Source organism: Apium graveolens, chromosome 1 (genome assembly GCF_009905375.1).
Source record: "Apium graveolens cultivar Ventura chromosome 1, ASM990537v1, whole genome shotgun sequence".
Classification (NCBI taxonomy): domain Eukaryota; kingdom Viridiplantae; phylum Streptophyta; class Magnoliopsida; order Apiales; family Apiaceae; genus Apium; species Apium graveolens.
This window is the reverse complement of record NC_133647.1, coordinates 153,096,900-153,118,881: the sequence shown is the minus strand read 5'-3', so window position 1 is coordinate 153,118,881 and position 21,982 is coordinate 153,096,900. Positions and strand designations below refer to the sequence as shown.

At 33.4% G+C, this 21,982-nt stretch overlaps 1 protein-coding gene across 1 annotated transcript; it reads right to left on the bottom strand.

Moving 5' to 3' along the window:
- Positions 1-364: 364 nt before the first annotated feature.
- Positions 365-1,087, bottom strand: LOC141721234 (peptidyl-prolyl cis-trans isomerase-like). Its single transcript, XM_074524061.1, has one exon. It carries the CDS (start codon positions 1,033-1,035, stop codon positions 517-519), a length of 519 nt encoding a protein of 172 aa, XP_074380162.1. The 5' UTR covers positions 1,036-1,087; the 3' UTR covers positions 365-516.
- Between the last annotated feature and the right edge of the window lie 20,895 nt (positions 1,088-21,982).

The window sequence follows — 21,982 nt, the reverse complement described above, 5'->3', positions numbered from 1 at the left end:
ACACGTATTTCTTAATCAACGAATATTGGTCGGAAAAATAATTATAACCGAACAAACCAACCACTTAATTAGGACATTTTTGACCATTCTTGTGATCAGAAATGTCTTCTTTTCTTAAAGTGATAAGGTCTCCTAATATTTGGGCAATCATCTTTTACATTCCTAATTCATACATTGTTTTTTTATTAATAACTTGGCTGACAGGTTTTAATTGGCTTCATTCTCAAAAATCTAGACAACTAAAGTCAGACAACTCATAAATTTTTTTTGCTAGAGTATGCCTATGGACAAACACGTAGTTGCTAGGTATGCCCATGGACAAGTACGGGAAAGACCCTTAACAGTTCGCACATATGATCCAATATGTATTCTACATGAAAACTTATATATCAAAACATCCAACCTTAATTTATAGATAGATAGATAAGAAACATGATAACAATCTCAAATCAAAATACATAATCCATATACCCTAACATAGAGTACCACACTGATAATAGAAAATAAAGAATCTAATTAAGCGAGCTGGCCACAATCAACAATAGTAACAGGCTTAGAAGTCCTACCACCACCGGAACCAACTTTCTCAATAGCTTTGACAACATCAAGCCCTTCAACAACTTGTCCAAAAACAACATGCTTGCCATTCAGCCACTCCGTCTTCGCGGTACAAATAAAAAACTGCGATCCATTAGTTCCAGGTCCCGCATTAGCCATGGACAGTATCCCAGCACCAGTATGCTTCTTCACGAAATTCTCATCCTCAAACTTGCGTCCGTAAATCGATTCTCCTCCTGTACCGTTTCCAGCAGTGAAATCACCACCCTGACACATGAATCCGGGGATCACACGGTGAAAACTTGATCCTTTGTAGTGAAGAGGCTTTCCTGACAATCCAACTCCCTTTTCACCAGTACATAGGGCTCGGAAATTCTCAGCTGTCTTGGGAGTCGTGTCTGCAAAAAGCTCCATCACGATCCTTCCAGCCTTGGTGCCGCCAATCTCCATGTCGAAGAATACCTTAGGGTTTCCCATTGCGATTAAATAGGGTTTTGCTGCGGAGAGTCGTAATGAAATTTAGGGTTTATGACTTGTTGAAAGTGTGCGAATGGGTGTTTATATAGGTTTATGCGAGTAATCTCGGTCGTTAGATATTGAAGAAAATCAACGGTGACTAGAAACCTACCTTTCGCCTACTCCTAATCTACTATGGCCTATGGTTGGCTAATTGAGCTAACCGTGATAGAAAGGGTGATGGCCAAAAATACCTTTTTTTTTAGAAGTTGTAATAAGAATACCATTTTTTAGAATTTATGGCCAAAAATACTCTTCTAATACGTATTTTAGAAATGGGTAAATCTATTACGCATCTGAAAAATGGGTATTGCATAAAAAAATAAAAAAAAAATAAAAAAAAAAGAGAAGAACATGTGATACGCATGTCACAAATGCGTATCACCAGAATCAAAATGGGTGATACGCATTTTGTGAATGCATATCTTATTTTTTATTTATTTTTTTATTTTTTTTTCAATTTTTTTTAATACGAATTACCCATTTTTAAAATGCGTATTAGTATACCCAACTGAAAAATGCGTATTAGACGGGTATTTTTGGCCAAAATTTTAAAAAGAGGTATTTTTGTCACAAACTCTGAAAAAAGAGGTATTTTTATCATTTTTTCTGATAGAAATAAGAATCCTATCTCATTTTATTCCCAATTATTTCTATTTTTATAAATTAAAAAAACTAAGCATTAAATTAAATTTATTACCACCTATCTATTACTATCTATCTATTACTACTATCCATCTATCTATTTATTCTTATTATATAAAATACGAAACATTGAAAATTTTGGTACAGTATTTATTTTTGGTACACGTTAATTTTATAGAATTACCCTTATTTTATTATTATTATATAAAAGACGAAACATTGAAAATTTTGGTACGGTACCTATGTAACACCCCAGTCCCACATCGAGGAGATTTGGGACTTCTGTTTAGTTTATAAGGTGAAATACTACTACTATGTGCACCAACAAATCATGATCTTTTGGGGGCTTGTCGTAACTCAAGTCGGCTATACTCGGGACAATATACTTCGACTTATTTCGGACTCGTAATCGGGACTTGACCCGGTTTTCGAAAAAGGCTCGAAATTTGACCCGGGTTGTCACATATGGTATCAGAGCTGACTCTCGAAAGTTTGATGCGTCAAGTTGCCGGGGACACGAAGGCTGGTGGTATTATACCACAACGGCAAGAGGTCCGGAGATGGGGACACGAAACCGGCCGGTATTATCCCACAATAGTTACAGAGGCAAAAATCTGGACCCATGGGCTGTCTGTTCGGCCTGACGAGGACGTCAGAAGTTTAAGTGGGGAAATTTGTAACACCCCAGTCTCATATCGAGGAGATTTCGGGCTTCTATTTAGCTTATAAGGTGAAGTACTACTACTATGTGCACCAACAAATCATGATTTTTTGGGGGCCTGTGGTGGGTTGGTGTAACCCAAGTCGGCTGCACTCAAAACAGTATGTTTCAGCTTATTTCGGACTCATAAACAGGACTTGACCTGGTTTTTAAAAAAGGCTCGTGATTTGACCCGGGTTGTCACACCTATTTTCTGGTACACGCTAATTCTATCGAATAATCTTTACTTATAAAATTAATTTTTAAAATTTTAAATTAAGAACGTAATATCGGTGCCCCCATGACCTATATGCACCCAAGTAGATTCAGAACCCGCCTTGAACAGAAGCCTCTAAAACCCTTCTCGCTCTCATATATCCGACCAGATCTCGTTAAAAACTTAAAGTACTATCTTTAGTCTTATTCTGAACTCTATTTAGTTACCTATTTTCTTTATTTAATTATTCTTACATAATTACATTTATTTACTTATTATTAATATATTAGAGTTTTGGAATCTAAGTTTCATTTTCAATGATTCGATTATGTAATATTACAATTATTACCAATAAGTAATAACTAACCAATTATATTTTTCAACTAAAATATACTATTTTTTTTATTTTTTTTCTATTAAAAATATTTTATTAAATTATTTCGAAAAATTTTATTTTGTTATAAAAAATAATTGTAATATTTATCTATTTGTCGATACTATACTTACTATATTATAATAATCTAAATATTAAAATTTTGATCATCGTTACCCATTTTTGGATACACATTGATTTTATCGAATTATCTTTATTTTACTTAAAAGTTTTATTAACCTTATTAATAGAATTATAATAGGAAAAGAAATCAAAAAAATAGTTTACATATAATAGAAAATAAGGTATAAAAAATCAACTATAATTTTAATAGGATTATAATAGAAAAGAATTATCCGATTTTTGTAGGACTCAGCATAGCATATTTCAATCCCTTTTTAACAAATTTAAATTCATATTATTTATTTTGTTAATCCTCTTATTTCATTGTTTAATCAAATGACAAAAAATCATATTAAAATGATCCATCACCCTCGGGTCGTGTTTACATATCTATCAATTTTTTTCTTTTTATGTTTGAAAACGGTGAGCACACAATTACTTTGTTGTGAATATAACAATTATTGGGGTTCTTTCGTCGCAAGTATACACCAAACGCCAATAAATAATCATATTTATGTAGAATTGAACTAAATCGTGCATTGCACGAACAATTCTTTTCATGATTATATAATTTTTTTAAAACAAGTTTTTAGCCTCCGTGCAAAGTATGATTTTTAAAAATTTACTTTTTTAAAAAAATTAAAAATTTATTTTTACAATGTTTTAATATATATATATATTGTTACTTCTGATGTTGTTTCAATATTATTTTTTATTTTTGATAGTTTATTATAATACTGTTGTAACAAATATGATACGAATGTTAAATTAAACTACTTTTTTGGCGATGTATTATATAGCTATATATATATATTAGAATATATAATCATATTCTATCTACGGTTATATCATATTTTGGTATTTATTATATATATAATTTTTGGGGAAACATTTAATTCGAAATTACTAATTTGCCCTCGTACTTGAATAAGTATGGAAAAATGTTGTTGAAATGGAACCCATGACATAGTAATAACAAGCATATGATGTCAACCAGTTGAGCTAGAGACTCTTTTGTTTATATTTTGCTAATATTAACTATTGAGTTAAGACTGGATAATTAGCTGATTATAATATAATAATTTTATATTCATGTGTAACATTGGGATTATAATTATTTTTTTAAATTGGTACATTAAATAAATTATTTTTTTAAATTGATACATTAAATAAATAACTTTTTTCTTTCGTGGGGAAACATTTAATCCAGTTGAGCTAGAAACTCTTTTGTTTATATTTTGCTAATATTAACTATTGAGTTAAGACTAGATAATTAGCTGATTACAATATAATAATTTTATATTCATGTGTAACATTAGGATTATAATTATTTTTTTAAATTGGTACATTAAATAAATTATTTTTTTAAATTGATACATTAAATAAATAACTTTTTTCTTTCGTGGGGAAACATTTAATTCGAAATTATTATTTTGCTCTCGTATTTGAATGAATATGAAAAAATATTGTTGGCGTGGAGAATTGATCATGACACACTTATAACAAACATATGACTTCAACCAAGTGAGCTGGAGGCTCATTTGATTATATTTTGATAACATCAACTATTGAGTTACATACTTCTTTCTTTATTTTGGGTGACTAAATCTATATAATTCAATATTTATACAGTATAAAATTATTCTAAGACTTGGGTAATTAGCTGATTACAATATAATAATTTTATACTCATGTGCAACGATGAGATTATAATTATTTTTTTAATTTATAAATCGAATAAATAATTTCTTGTTGATAATATATTATCATATTAACTTGTTGATAATATCTTATCGTATAATAATAATTTATTAATTATCAAGACTCCGGTAATTAACTCGCTTCGAGATACTAACTTTATACTCGTGTAACAACTAAGGGTATAATCAATCCGAGTCGAGTCGAAAACTGTTAGGCTCGAACTAGATTAAAAATGTCCGGGTTCAAGCTCGAACTCAAGTTCAACCGAACCTTAAATTTCAAACTCGCGCAAATCTTGGGTCATAAAAAGTTCGAGAGGCTCAATTTTTTAGGAGAAACAAATAATTCGAAATTACTATTTTGCGCCCGTACTTGAATAAATATGAAAAAATATTGTTGGTTTGTAGAATTGAACACGTGACACATAAACATGTGCCTTCAATCAATTGAGGTAGAGGCTAATATTGAAATAGAATAAAATTATTTTAAGACTTGCGTAATTAGCTCACTACAATATACTAACTTTATACTCATGTACAACAACGGGATAATAATTTTTTTTATTTATAAAAAATTACAACCATTAAATAAATAACTTGTTCATATTATGTTATTGTATTAACTTGTTGATAATATATTATCATATAATAATAATTTATTAATTATCGAGACTTGTGTAATTAACTCACTTTAAAATACTAACTTTATAGTTGTGTACAACAACTAAGGCTATAATCAAGCCGAGCCGAGTCGAAAACTTTCAGGTTCGAACTCGATTAAAAATATTCGGGTTCGAGCACGAGCTCGGTTTCAACCGAATCCTAAATTAAGCTTGAAACTCGGGTCGTAAATAGTCCGGTCGCCTCAAGTTCGGCTTGAAATCTTGAATCAATTTCACCAAATATTGACAAAAACTCGAAATATGATAGGTTATACTCGAAATCGTTTCTATTAAATGTATAAAATATAAATAAAATATTAAATATTTACATACAAATATATTTATATTAAAAAAAAGTATCGGCTCGATAAGACTCGTGAGCCTTATGAGCCGAATAATTTGAAGTTCGAGCTCGACCGTGTAAAAAAATTTACTATTTTGCCCCCATATTTTGATAAATATGATACATAAATATTATAGTATTTTTGGTATCTCCAATTGAAAAAATTATTGAAACTTGATAAAGAACCATTATTTTCAATTATAAGAGTGCATTCTAAACTTTATATTCGTGGCATAATATAAATTTAGGGATATTCGTCGTTACATTAGTTTTTGTAACATGAACCACACAATATTGTATGAAATAACACAAATATCGTAAAAGTACTTTTAAAAAATAGAAATATTTTTTATAAATAAAGCTATCGCGTGCCTTGTACGGGTAATAAAGCTAGTTTGAATAGTAGTTGAACAAGATAATCCTTGAATATGATTGTTTGAACCTCTAATCATACTCTATCTAGGATTGTATTAGGACATATCTCATTCTGTTTTGAATAGTACTAGAAGAATGTATGCATTTCCTATTTATGATTATATTTAAAAAAATCAATTGGTTTTAAAGGTCTTATTCTTTTTAATAAGATATAATATCATTCGTTTATTTTTAAAAATATCATACCAACGGGCGAAATTGTTTTGACAGTATAATACCAAAGTTTTGGATAAGAATTTTTTTATGCTTATTATATATAAGGATATAATATAATTAGCTTTATTGGCCACTTATCCACCAATCTATCCATACTATATTATAACAAACAAAATATTAAAATTTTGATAATCTGTTGGTCATATGGTACTTGCTAAAAAGAAATCAAGAAGCCAAATTATGAAAGGTTTTAATTTTTATTTTGATTTTCAGTTGTTTTATTAATAAATTTGTTATTAATGATAATTAGATATTTATTTTTTCAACTAAATAATCAACTATCTTTTACAACTAAAATATATTAACTTTTCTATCTTTTTTCAATTAAAACACCTCATTTTCAAAATATATCACACGAATATTTATTGAAATAGAAATAAATCTGTATACAATGGTCTCAGGTTAAAAAAATAATTTATACAATTCACACCGGCCAAGAAAAAATTATATTATTTAAGCGATCTTAAAAAAATTTGAATCAAAATATAATTTTTTGGTATTTATATTAGTACCGTAATAAAATAAATTACATTATCATATGGGCTTAAACAAAATTATATTGATGACTCGGGCTAACATAAAAAATATTAAAAAACTAAATGTATTAGTGGGATTTGCTTTGTTGGCTTAAAACAAAATAATAAATACTACGGACGCAATTAAAAAGATAATGTTATTCAATCAGACTATAAGAAAATTAAAAATAAAAGATAATTCATTGATCGATATAATGACGGCCTAAAACAAAATAATACATACAAATCATCCTCGCTGTAACAACGTTTATATTCAACCCACGGTAGAATTTAAATTAAAAATAAACTATAACATGATTATATGATTACGAGATTTATTCTATAAAAATAGTATTTATACTATTTTATTAAAACAAAACAATAGGTAATTCGTTAGTTTGTATTATGTCGTCGGACTAAAACAAGACAATATATAATATTCTTCCGGGCTAGAAAATATTTTTATAATTATTTCAAGATAAAATAAAATTAAAATCAAAAAATAGTTAGACCAGCTAAAATAAAATAATATACAATTGCATCTGAGTGAAATTAAATTATATCACATATTTGAGCTTACATAAGTTAAATTAAAGATTAATATAATTAATTGAATTTGGTGGATATAATGAGGCTTAAGCTAAAATAAAGTAATATGTACAATTAATCTAGACTAAAAGAAAGACTGAAAATCAAACTACAGATAATTCGCACTATTAATCTTGGATATAATTTCCCTTTTAATAGAAACGTAATTATCATTTGTATACACATCTATTAATATCAATAAAATTATATATTTCATTCAATATATAATATATATGGTTTTTTCATAAATACTCAAGTCAAAAAGAATTTTTGTAAAAATACTGTCATTTTTTAAAACAAATTGCAAAAATACTATCTTTCAAAAAATATTTGCAAAAATACGGAGGTTACATTTGCAACCATATCTGCAACTGCTAGCAACCATATATACAACCACAAATGCAAATTTGAAAAAAATGTTAAAAATTATATTTAGTTACAAAATAAGATGCTCACGTGTTTGCAAATTACGAAAAATGAGTGCCCCTGCCGGGCCATTTTAGGTAGATCCATTGTCGAATGACAGGGCAGGGCAATCTGAGTTGGGTTTGAAACAACAGCCATTACAATTACAAATACAATTACAATTACATAGATATATAGACAAGCCCCAATGGATGATGATGTATCATCAAACATTGAAGGGCAAGAAGAAGAAGAAGAAGAAGCATCCTCGTATGCATATTGGGTGAGGAAAGAATTGAAAGATAGCAAAGATGATGCTCCTCTCCGTGTCCCAGAACCAGGACCTGAACCAGTTTAACCTTCATGACGAAAAATGGCAAAAAATGTCTTTGCCGGAGGTTCCAATGATGCCGGTGAGTGAAGCTCCGGCGCCGGTGCCGTCGGCGGAGATGGCGGTGGTGGTGTCGGCGGCAGAGGGAGGTTGTGGTTATGAAGGAAGAGGAGAGGGTTGATGAGGAGGTTGTGGTGGAGGAAGATGAGGTGAGGAAGGATGAGAATAATAAAGAGGATAGAGGGATGGTATTTTTGTAATTTAATTGTTTGTATGTTTAAAAAGATAGTAAATTTGCAAGATTTGAAGTAAGGTAGTAGAGTTATAAATAAATATCCAAAAGTTGGTATATTTGACAAATTCCCTAATATATATTATATAATATATAATATATAATATTATAATATATATTATAATATTATATATTATATATATATAATATATTATAATATATAATATAGATGAGTCACAGAGGGCATTTCAGAATCTGTGGTTGCAGGCTTCTTAACTTGGTTCTTGGCCTCTAAAGCAGCTTGCTTTTGTTGTTGTTTGAGCCTCACCTTTTCTTCTTTCTTAGCCTCTGTAAACTGTGGATGTCCAGCCACCACACAGATTAATTTGTTATTCCTGTAGATTTTAGAATTCCTTTTCTTTAGAACTAAGTCTCTGGGATCCTTGAAGAAAGCAATAGACCTTCCAAGCAACTTCTTCTCATCAGGCTTGGGAGTTTCATAGAACAGGTCCAATGGATTTTTGTCTGAGTTCTTTGGATAATTTCTCTTTAACTGAAAAATCACATTGGTCTTTGGAGATTTGATTGTTGAGGGTTGACCCCTTTTCATGTTTCCTAAGCTCATGTCATTGGCTGAAATTGGTCTCAATTGAGAGAAATGAGAAAAAACTTTGTCTTGTTTCTCAATTGAACCAAATTTCTTCTTAATGTTCTCATTAAGCTTCTTCCATTTTTCATTCAACTCCAATTCAGCTGCTGCTACATTGATTAAATCAATGATGTCAAGCATTTGTGGCTTTATGAAGGCAATTGTTGGAACTATTACCTTGCTGACATTTATGTTGAGCACTTTCTCCCCCTCACTAACTGACTCCCCTTGACTAACAGGAATGATAGAAACTGTCTCCCCCTTTTTGTTAGCATCAAGTTGAGTAGAGTTTGAGGTCTGTACAGCCACCAACTGTTGTAGCATACTTGTGCGAGTTTCCTAATTTGTAAGTATCTTGGCCATTAATTTCTCCACATTTGTTAGTCTTGAATCCATGGCCTCAACCTTCCTGTTCAAATCGGCTTCCTTCCCTAGCTTTTGAGCTATTTCTGTCATTGTGGTGTTAGGGAGCCTAGCATCCAACCTTATTACAAAGTCTTGTTTTACTTTGGAAAGTTCTTGCTTTAGACTTTAGAGCATCCACATATTGACTTTGTTTGAGAGCCTGTATCTTGTGTAGTTGAAGAGATTCCAGGCGAGCTTTAAGTAAACTTTTGGTGCTGGCACTTGTGGATGCTTGAATTACTGTTTGGGTGTCATGAATGAGCTTAAAAAATATGGATTAAAGATGTGAGTAGGAGCATTCCTTGTGCATCATCCATGATAGAATATCTGCATCTCCCCCTATGTTCATGCCTTCTTCTTCATCATCCTCTCCATCATCCCCAAAGGATTCTTCATCATATTCAAAATCAGCACCAGCTGTGGAGGGCATGGCAGTGATTGCATCCTTGGCCCTTTGCATTGAGGCAGTTGTGTGTACCAAGTTAAGAATTCTCTCAGTAGCCACATTATCTTGTTCAACCAAAACTTGATAAGCTGGAACAGGGTGAGTAAATGCCTTAGCTTCATAAGAAACATAGTCTAATATATCTTGATAATCTTGCTGAAATAGCTGTTTCTTTTCAGCCTCATTGACATCCCTTAACTTACTAACAATGGGCTCTTCCCATTCTTCAGTACCTTCTCTTTTCTCATTTTCTCTATTTTCTTGCATCAAGGGCTCCTCTTGGCTTCCCACCCTCACACCCTCACCTTCACCTTTTAAGGTAGGACTCCACTCATTCACTTTTGCCAAGCTGGAAGAAATAGCTTGCATAGTTTCACTCTTTTCCTCTCCTTTTACCTGAGAACAACTCAGCCTCTCACTCTGTTCAATCCCTTCCCTCAATCCTAGAAGTGATTGCACAATCATATGCACTTGTAACAATAGTTGATATTTCAAGTGGTGCAGTGATAGTCAACGGATGAGAAATATCCGTCGAGGCAGTAGTTGAGAGTTTCAACGGATGAATGTTGTTAAGCACATCTGTCGAGATACAATCACTAGTCAACAGATTAACAATATCCGTCAGGATAGTGGAAATGACAGAGTTTGGAGTGGAAACTACTGTAAAATCTGTGGTGATTGATTTAAGATTTGGCACAGATTTCTCAGTAGAATCAGAAAGAAATGGCAAGTAAGCCAACAAACCATCTAGAAGATGATGCTCACTTGCTGTAGATTTTGGCTTCTCCATGAGAGTTAAAGATATGTGAATCATATCCACATCCCAAGAATTTATGGGTGAATTTTGTGTGTAAGGTGCTTCTATTGTTAGAGATTTTAGCTGTGACTTCATATTTACAGGAGCCACATCAAACAGACTTTGAGAAGGTGCTGTAACTGAGTCTTTGACTGCAGCTTGCATAGTGTGTGCACCTTGTATATCCCCAAATATTTTAGATTTCTTCTTTCTTGTGTAAGTTTGGGGTGAGTCTGTGTCCCTAACCCTCTTGGCATGTGATCTTGGCCGAGAGCTTGTTTCAATAGTGACATCATTTTGGGACAATGAAACTAGTAATGAGCTTAAATCCTTATTAAGAACTACAGTTTATTGGAAAACTGCAGTGTGGCTAGGTTGGGTTACACACATCTCTCCCTCCTTATCCTTAGGGTTTCTTTTATGTTCAACCTATCCCTCACCAGGCTTACTCCCCTTCACACTCCCCTCTTTGGTTTTAATAGTTTTTGAAACTAGTCCCTTTTGAGAGGAACTAGAGTGGGGTTTTTGAGACTTGGTTTTGGAAACTTTTGATTTTAGTGGCTTGGGTAGGAATCTGTTGGGGCAAACTCACAGATTCCATAGCCACAGTTATCTTCAAAAAAGCTTGTGGTAGAGAAGTAGCAGAGACAAAAGTATTTACCTCACTTACCTGAGACCCCTCTATGATTGGCAAGTAGACTAGAGGAACCTCACAGAGGTTTTTACCCTGTTCAAATCAACAATAACCCTCTTTCTTGAACCCAACAATCAAGCTTGTTGGTTGGGTTCTCAATGATAACATCTTCATAAACAAAATTAGCTAGCAACATAAAGAATCTAGCATAATATATGTATTTAGACCTTTTCTTAATGTCTCCTAGCTTAAATCCTAATTCATACAGGACAGACTCACTGAAGTTATGGTACTTATCACTAAGGAGCATATATAGCATGTTAACAAGTGAGTATGTCACAACATCAAAGTTACTAATTTTTCCAGAGATGACTTTAATAAAGGAGTCACAGAGAAAGCTCCACTCCTTTCTAAGGTCTTTTCTTCTAACCTCACCTAGCTTGGCAGGGTCAAAAGAATAACCCATTGGAGCAACAAGCATAAAGCTTTGTTATTCCCAAATAATCTAACAAAAAATTACAGAAGGGGGGTTGAATGTAATTCTGGCTACTTTTTCAATTTTAAGAACTGTTCTACTATAAATGTATATCAGTGTTTGATTTAGCTAAAGTACGGAATGGAAGTAATGAAGAAATCAAACATAAAGTAATCAAATACGAGTATTTAAAAACTTTCTGGTGGATTTAATTTATCCACCAGAGATATATATTAATTTAAGAACTCTGTAATGCAATGTCTTTGCACATAACTGCTTACAAGTTGAACTTACAAGAAAAGAGAAATTCTTTACAGATATAGCTTTATCTATTTCTCTTGTAATTGCTTACTAACTTGGATACTGTTCTACTTGCTACACTTGGTTTATATATCACCTAGTTTGTTAGATATATTTGAGATGTTATGTCTAATATGATTCATGTTTAGTTTTCAGATCTTAACAAACAGGACATATCAGGACTTACTGAAATCAGGACTTACTGGAAGTCAGATGTAGTATCTGGGACATATCGTGTAATTATTTTTGCTAATAAATAAATATTATGCATGTTCAGTATTTATTCTATGAATTAATTGTTAAGTGGTATATGTATTTGTATATTTAAAAATAATATCAATTGAGTATTTTAATTTTTATATGTCCAAAATAAAATATAGATAATTGTCATATCTTCCTATTTATTTTTATGTTGATTTATGATTTTATAGGAAATTAATGGATTTTATAAAATCTTTTTCCGAGTATCTATAAACTATTTTATTTAATCGGGAACCAACCGACGTCACCCGTTTTTACGTTTTTATAACCCCAAACTCTTCCGAGAACTCCTTCCTAACCGAATTGCAATATTCTGAGCATTTTCCATATTTCGACTTTTTCGATCCGGCGTACGGTTTGTCCTGTGCGGGTCCCGGCGCAATATTTTCGATACATTATTCATTTCGGTAATTCAATAAAACTCGTATTTTAGATGAACGAGATCTTTTTATTAAACTATTACAATTATCACATCGTAATACGTGTAACCAGGCGCTGAGACCAAGACCGCAGTACAAATTGTACTGATTTGGATAATTATCCCGAAAACTGGTACCGTTTGGATCTGTTTTTATAAATAAACGTACCATTTTGTATCCGGAATGATCTAATGGGATACTAATTTTCCGTAATTATAAATAGCCTTTACCGTAATTTATTTCGTACTGAAAATCATTTCCAAACAGTAATTATAGAATTTTCCAGAGAAAAACCCTAATTTCATAAAACCTACCGAGAATCAAACCTCAATTTCAAGGTGTTACCGGAATCCGTTGGTGAAGCTCAAGTACTCAAATCAAAGCTCTTGAAATATACTATCAGAATCTATGCTTCATATCACTGCAGAATCAAAGGTTTATTTTCTGTAATTTTATTTATTTTCGAATTATTTTGATTAAAAATATGAATTTTTGTACAGATGATTGTTTGAATGATTTGATGCTAGGAAAAATAGGAATGGAAAGGAAGGTGTGAATAAAAGCAATAATTATATGCCTGTTCCTAATGCTCCTAGAAAGAAATGCTATAACTGTGGAAACTCTGACCATCTTGCTTCTTTTTGCAGGAAAAATAAAGATATGAACTCTTTACCTCCTAAATCAGGAGTTAAGAGTCAGTCTGTTAGGTTTAAACCACAAAATCCTTATTTTCATTGTGGTAGTTTATGGCATTCCATTTATACTTGTAAAGAATATCATAGTTTGTACTATGATTATTATCAAATAAAACCTTCTTTGAAGAAAGTTACTTTAATTCCTTCTAGTGTAAAGTCTGATGCAAAGTCTGATATAAACACTGATAAACAGAATGTTAGCATAAACTCTAAAATTAAATCCGCTGCAAATGCTAACAAACTTAAAAAGGCCAAAGGATCCAAGCAAGTCTAGGTCCTTAAAACTAACCATTAGTGGTCTTTGTGATTGCAGGACAATAGGAAAAATATTCTAGTATTGGACAGTGGATGTTCAGGACATATGACTGGAAACAAAGCCCTACTATTAGACTTTGGGGAGAAAGCCTGCCCAGGAGTTTCTTATGGAGATGGCAACATGGGAAAAACTCTGGGATATGGCAATATAAATCTTGGGAATGTCATCATTGAAGCAATAGCTCTTATCTCAGGACTTAAACACAATCTGCTAAGTGTGAATCAAATCTGTGACAGAGGTTATCATGTGGATTTCTTTGAAGAACACTGTGAAGTTGTAAGCAATTCTACAGGCAAAGTGGTTCTGAAAGGTTACATGCATGGTAACATTTATGAAGCCAGACTTTCAACAAGTTCTGATGGTTCTGCAACATGTCTATTGAGTAGAGCATCAATTGAAGAAAGCTGGAGTTGACACAAAAGACTCTCTCATTTAAATTTCAACAACATAAATGAGCTTGTAAAGAAAGATATTGTGAGAGGACTGCCAAAATCAGTATTTACTCCTGATGGCCTTTGTGATTCATGTCAAAAGGCAAAACAAAGAAAATCTTCTTTCAAGAGCAAAACTAAATCTTCAATTCTTGAGCCTTATCACCTACTGTATGTTGATCTATTTGGTCCAGTCAATGTCATGTCTATTGCAAAGAAGAAATATGCTATGGTTATAGTGGATGAGTTCATAAGGTACACTTGGGTGTATTTCTTGCACAAGAAGAATGAAACTGCATCTACTCTAACTGATCATGTCAGACAACTAGATAAGTTGGTCAAAAATTCTGTTAAAATTATAAGAAGTGATAATGGCACTGAGTTCAAGAATTCAATCGTGGAAGAGTTCTGCAAAGAGCAGGATTCAAACATGAATTTTCTGCACCTGGAACTCCACAGCAAAATGGAGTTGTAGAAAGAAAGAACATGACTCTCATTGAAGCTGCACGAAATATGCTTTATGAAGCAAAGCTACCAACCTACTTTTGGGCTAAAGCTGTGCAGACTGCTTGTTTTACACAGAACGCTACACTCATCAACAAGCATGGAAAAACACCATATGAGATGGTGAAGAAAAAGAAGCCAAATCTGAAATACTTTCATGTATTTGGTTGTAAGTGTTTTGTTCTTAAGACTCATCCTGAACAGCTGTCAAAATTTGATCTAAAAGCTGATGAAGGAATTTTTGTTGGATACCCACTTTCCACAAAAGCCTTCAGAGTCTATAATTTAAGAACAAGGGTTGTCATGGAATCTATCAATGTATCTTTTGATGATAAGAAGATTACTGGACTTGAAGATTTTAATGATCATGATCATCTGAGATTTGAAAATGAAGATTTAAGTTCTGATTCTGCAAATTCTGATGGCTTAAATCCCGATCCTGTAAGTTCTGACAGGTTAAATTCTGATGTCATTGAAACTGTGGTAACTACTTCAAGGGAAAATGCACCTGTCCAGGGGTAGCAAGCTGAAGATCCTACCACAACTTAAGACTCTCAAGAAGCATCAGAACCTGTCACTGGCTCTTCAAATTCTGATTCATCAAGTTCTGATGAGCCAAATTCTGATAATTCTGGAAACTATGATTCTTCAAATCCTGAAGGATCTAACTCAAATTCTGAAGTCTCAGAGAGCACAACTATATGGGGAGCATCAGAAAATGCTGATAGAGATAGCATGGATCATGGGGGAGGATCCAGTTCTAGAAATTAACTTTAATTTGTAAGGAAGTGGACCAAATCACATACACCTGACCTAATAATTGGAGATCATGAAGCAGGTGTCAAAACTAGAACTGCAACATCAAATGAATGTCTCTATCATTCTTTTCTATCTCAGACTGAACCAAAGAAAGTGGAAGAAGCTTTTCAAGATGCTGATTGGGTGCAAGCAATGCAGGAAGAGTTGAATGAATTTGAAAGAAATAAAGTCTGGACCCTAGTGCCAAGACCAAAGAACAGATCTATTATTGGCACACAATGGGTGTTCAGAAACAAAACTGCAGTGACGGCATAATTACAAGGAACAAAGCAAAGCTGGTTGCTAAGGGTTACTGCCAATAGGAGGGTATTGATTATGATGAAACATTTGCACAAGTTGCTAGATTGGAAGCCATAAGAATCTTTTTGGCTTATGATGCTCACAAAAATTTTAAAGCCTTTCAAATGGATGTGAAAAGTTCTTTTCTCAATGGAGAATTGGAAGAAGAGGTATATGTTGAACAACCTCCAGGATTTGAAGATCCAAAATTTCCAAATCATGTCTACAGATTAGACAAAGCACTTTATGGCCTTAAACAAGCTCCAAGAGCATGGTTTGAGACTTTAGCTCAATTCTTTCTGGAAAGTGGATTTCACAGAGATATAATTGATAAAACTCTGTTCTATCTCAACCATGGAAAGGACTTACTTTTGGTATAGATATATGTTGATGATATCATATTTGGTTCTACAAATGCCAAGCTCTGTGAAAGATTTACAAAGCTAATACAGTCAAGATATCAAATGAGTATGATGGGAGAACCTAACTATTTTCTGGGACTTCAAGTCAATCAAAATGAAGAAGGTACTTTTATCAATCAATCCAAGTACACCTGAAGTTTACTGAAGAAATTTGGAATGCAAGACTGTTCAACTACATCCACTCCCATGGCCACTGCAACCAAGTTAGATAAAGATACTGGTTCATCAGTAGATATTACTAACTACAGAGGTATGATTGGTTCTTTACTCTATTTAACTATAAGTAGACCTGATATCATGTATGTTACCTGTCTTTGGGCAAGATTTCAGGCTGATCCAAGATAATCTCATCTAATAGCTGTGAAAAGGACTTTCAAGTACCTCAAGGGTACAGCTGATCTAGGATTGTGGTATCCTAGAGAATCAGATTTTAAGCTAATAGGTTACTCAGATGCAGATTTTGTAGGATGCAAAATAGACAGGAAAAGCACTAGTGGAAGCTGTCAATTTCTTGGAGGCAGATTAGTTTCTTGGTTTAGCAAGAAACATAAATCAATTTCCACATCAACTGCAGAAGCATAATATGTTGCTGCAGGAAGCTGTTGTGCACAGATTCTTTGGATGAAGAATCAGTTACTGGATTATAGGTTAGAATTTTCTAAAATACCTATTTACTGTGATAATCAAAGTGCTATTGCTATGACAGGTAATCCAGTTCAACACTCAATGACAAAGCACATCAGCATTAGGTACCATTTTATAAGGGAACATGTGATGGAAGGTACAGTGGAATTGCATTTTGTTCCAACAGATCAATAACTAGCAGATATCTTCACAAAACCACTATGTGAAGCTACTTTTACAAGACTGGTAAATGAACTTGATATGGTTTCAGGTTCTTTCTCTAAGTCTGCTTAGTTTTTGTTCTCATGCATCAGACTTTATGATCAGTGTTTACAGATTGTCTTATCTTCATATAATCTGTGCTTAAACTGTTAATATATTAAATACTGATTATTATCTGATGTGATTCTATAAACTCTGATAGTGTTTTGAATGTTCTGTGACTATTCAATCTGATGAGGATTACTGTGCTAGATGCTGACCTAGTAGTCTTTAACATACTAGAAATCCCATATTTGAATTAGTTGTTTATGTAAAAATTCATTAACACAAGCAAATTCTGATATTGAGCTTAGTCAAATTTACTTTGTGTATCTTATTACTAAGTCACAAACTAGATTCTTGCTTTTTATCTGTCAAATTCTGATGTCAGTAAATCTTAAGGATGAACTAAATGCTGATAAGCCTCACTTATCTGAAGAAAAGAAAAGAAAAGAAAATTACAGTCAGGTACTCCTTTGAGATCTAGAGTAAATATGTGGAAGGGAAGACCCAAGTGCATTGCTAGTATTAAGTTATATGCATTAGAAAAGCAAATAATTTTTTCTTGGTGACTTTTCACATTCTTTGATTACTGGGGAAATACTCTGATAATAGCATAAATTCTGATAAGCAGTTGTGACTCATTTACACTGAGGAGCCACTGTGAAAAAGAATTCTAAAAGATGCATAAAATGAACACAAACAGTTGAGGTGGACTCATGCACAAATTTATCCTATAGTAGACTTCAAAATTAATGACAGATTTTAAGCATTTTTCTTAGTTATGCCTTATTTCTAAGATGTACTGAAGTTTATCAGACTTTAATCTTTGTCTGGTATTTTGCTAAATGCACAAAATCTCACTCCATATGAATGATGAAAATTACTGTGGTGATTAAGTTGTTTTTGACAAACAGTCAAGTGTCATGTGCATAAATTCTGAGGACAAGTTCTTATGGAAGTTCTGATTAAACTCTGAAGAAACAAGTCAGTATATGTATGAAGAATCACAGAGACAAACATTCACTTTTTGAGTTAAGAAGCCATGTTCTGATGACCGTTAAATTCTGATGTAGGTCAAGTTCTGATGTAAATCTTGATGGAAACTCTGATGCTTATGTGGCATTATTTATTTACTTGACTTATTTATGGTAAATACTGAAACAGTCATATTTAATCAGAATATAATTAGGTGAGATAAAAACAGTCATAATCATTTGGATTAGTGGTAAACGTGTTTGTCTTGAAAAACTGCATGTGCACAATAATTATTACTTATTTCCCGTGCCCACTAACTCCTGCTTTAACTATTGACTGTTCACATATTGCCAGGTGTAAATTGTCTGCCATACTTCACGTGGGTTGTATAAATAAGAAAGTTAAAAGATTTTACAATCTTTTACCTAATTCTCTCATTCTCTTATCTCTCTTATTTTCTCTCACCCACTAATATTCTCTGAAGCTCTCTTTCATACAGGCATTTTATTAAACACCTTGAAAACACTTTTTTTCTCACTTGATTTTTAACAGAAATGGCACCAAAAGACATAGTTTTCAATGGAGCTAAGTTTGTTCCTAACAACTACTCAGCTATTCTCTCTAAGGATGAAGCTCCATCACAACTTCACTTCATCCAAGACTTTATGTCTCGAAGTGAAATAGGCTATGCACTGACCCTACCAGACACATTCTCATGAACTCAAGTGCTGGAGTTCTGGAGGTCAGGAGTGTATGATGATGGTGGTGCCAATGGGTCCCCGAGTATTATCTTTACTACAGGGGATGATGAGCATATAGTGACTTTGGCCACGGTTCGACAATCACTTCATCTACCAGACAACTGCATTTTTTCCACAGTTGAGGAGCCATCTCTTCAATAGCTAATGGCCAATCTGGGCTATGAGCAAACTTTGGCAAAGCTTGGATAACTAAAGAGACCCCACATCAGGAGGGAGTGGAGTTCTTCTTTGATTGCATCACAAGAACCTTTGCAAACAAGTGTTCAAACTTTGATGCGATTCCTATCCTCAGTCAACAAATTGGGTATGCTCTGATTACTCAATCTTATTTTGATTTGCTACTGCTGTACTAGGATTCATAGGGGATAGGATGACAGAAGATAGAAATACTGTATATTTTGCTAGATTCTGTCAACTTATTTACAGCTTTTGTAACCCTGAGACACCCCAATTAGCAAGTGAGCTGATTTCACCATTTAAACTTGATAAGAGAGCATTTACTGACTTATTATTTGCTGATAATAAGAAAACTGTTTTGAGAGCCCTCCAAATTCCTATATCTGTCAAACAGTTTCTGGTAAACTCTGACCCAGCCACATACACTACTAAAATTCCTGATGTCCAACCAACTTAACCTCCATCAGCACCTACAACAACTACACAACCAATCATCTCTCAACCTCAACCAACTCAACCTACCATCAGAACTTACTTCCAACCATTAGCTCAATTCCAACAACAATAACAACAACAACCATCAGCACATACCATCAGACCTTCATCCTCTAGGCCAAAAAGGGCAAAGTCTGTTCCTCAACCTCCACAAAAGAGAAGGAAGATGATTCTCAGGGATGAAACTGATAGTGAGGAGGAAGCACAGGTTCATGCATCAGAACCTGTGATAATTGAAGCTGAAACTATGGTTTTTCAAAAAGATACAAAATCTGAAGGGTCAACCCATCAGGTAAATGCTGAAGCTCAAAGTTCCGATACTTTGTAAAGGAAAAGAACTTTAAGTTCTAATGATAAGGCAACTCCTTCACTAGCAAGGAGATTAAAGAAAATGAGAGCTAAAAGGCACATGGCTAAGCCTCCATCAGAAGATACTATTGATAAAGCTGAGGAAGGGGATCAGGAATCTCTGATCTCAAATCCAATTGTGATTGAATCTCTGCCACCTCCAGCTAAAGCCAAAGACACTGCTAATGATACAGTGATCACTCCTACTGTTTCTCCAATCAGATAAACAATAGTTGAAGATTCAGGATTAAGTCCTGAAATTGACCTTCAAAGGCTGATTATACCAACTGTTCTTTTTCTGGAAGCTCCTACAGCAGCTCAGCCATCTACTGATAATTCTCCAATCTTAAATGTTGATGCTGAGATACCATCTACACCAATTCTGGATAAAGAACCTGAAGATCAAAATTTCGATGAAGTTGAATCAGAAACTCCTATAGCCTCACACACTGTTGTGTTATCAGAGGATAATGAGTCTTCTTCAAGCTCTGGAAATAGTATTTCTGTACATACTCCAGCTCCTGTACTTGGAAAGGAAGCATTGGTCAAGAAATTTGTTGAAAAGGATGCTCCTGTACCTTGGGATGAAACTCATAGAGGAGTAGAGTGGACCAAGAAGTGGAATGATTCTTATTTCATTCCAAGCTCTAAAGTTCTGACAGAGCACATTGTTAAGGCTGATGACTAGTACTGATTTCAAGACTCAACTTAAAATCATAGCTCTAACTACCAAAAGCCTTCAAGGTCTACAATCTGAAACTCAAGTAAAGGTTGATAAACTACAAGAATCAGCTAATAAGCTTGATATGCAAATCAAGCTTGACAAGACACAGATTATCAGACCTAAACTTGAGAAAGTAAAAGCAATTGAGAAAGCTCAAGAGCAACAACAAGCCCAAATCTCTGAGGTCCTGACTAATCAAGCTTCTCAACAGGCTCAATTGAATAATATTCAATCTTCAGTGGAACTTCTTCTCTCACTTCTACTATCAGATGATTCCAAAAAGGGGGAGAAGATAGTTAAGTCCAAATGCTCTAATGATCAAATACTGAAGAAGAAAGATGATGAAGCTGATGATCAGGGAAACCCTAGCAAGGGTAGAGGTCAAGTTCAAAATAAAGGCCAGAGCATCAAGGTTTCTTCAAGGGAACTAATTACTGATGCAAGCAAATCTTCTATTCAAAAGAAGACAAGTTCTGAAGCTGCTCAAACTTAAAATCTGATAGCGAGGACTGATACTCAAAATCTGATATCAAGTTCTGATGAGCAAAGTCTGATGACAAAGCCTGATGTTCTGATATAAGGTGGAAGTCAAGATTCTTAAAAGTTCATACAAACTCTGAAGCTCAAGGGAAAGCATACTACAATTTACTACAAAAATCCCAAGATTCAGACACTTGATGAGGAAATTGCTAGAAGATTATTTCTGAAGCATAATCCAGGAATGGACTTAGAAAATCTCAAGGAGGAAGAAGCTAGATTTAAAGCTGAAAAGACAAATCTAAAGACAAAAGCTTCTGTTGCAAAGAAACCTCTAAGGCCTATGGTAAAAAGCATTGTGATCAAGGAGAAGTCACATACTGAGGCATCAAAGCCCAAAACAAGATAACAGATTGAGATTGATCCCAAAGACAAAGGAAAGGGAAAAGTTGATGAACCAACCAAGCCACAGGAGATAAAAATTCCTCAAATTCTGATAAAACCTGTGTGCAAACTGGTTCAAGTTACTGATGATATTCTTACTAAAGATGAAGATGTTCAAACTATGAAAAGAAGGAAGATTACTGAAGAATCAAAGACAGCCTCTGACAAGGCTCAAGTTGTTCAGAGTGAAGAACTGCAAGTTACAACAGAAACAACAAGTTGATTTAGACAAGATGGAAGTAGCTGATAAAAAGAAACTTATGTGGAAAAATGTCAAACCATCA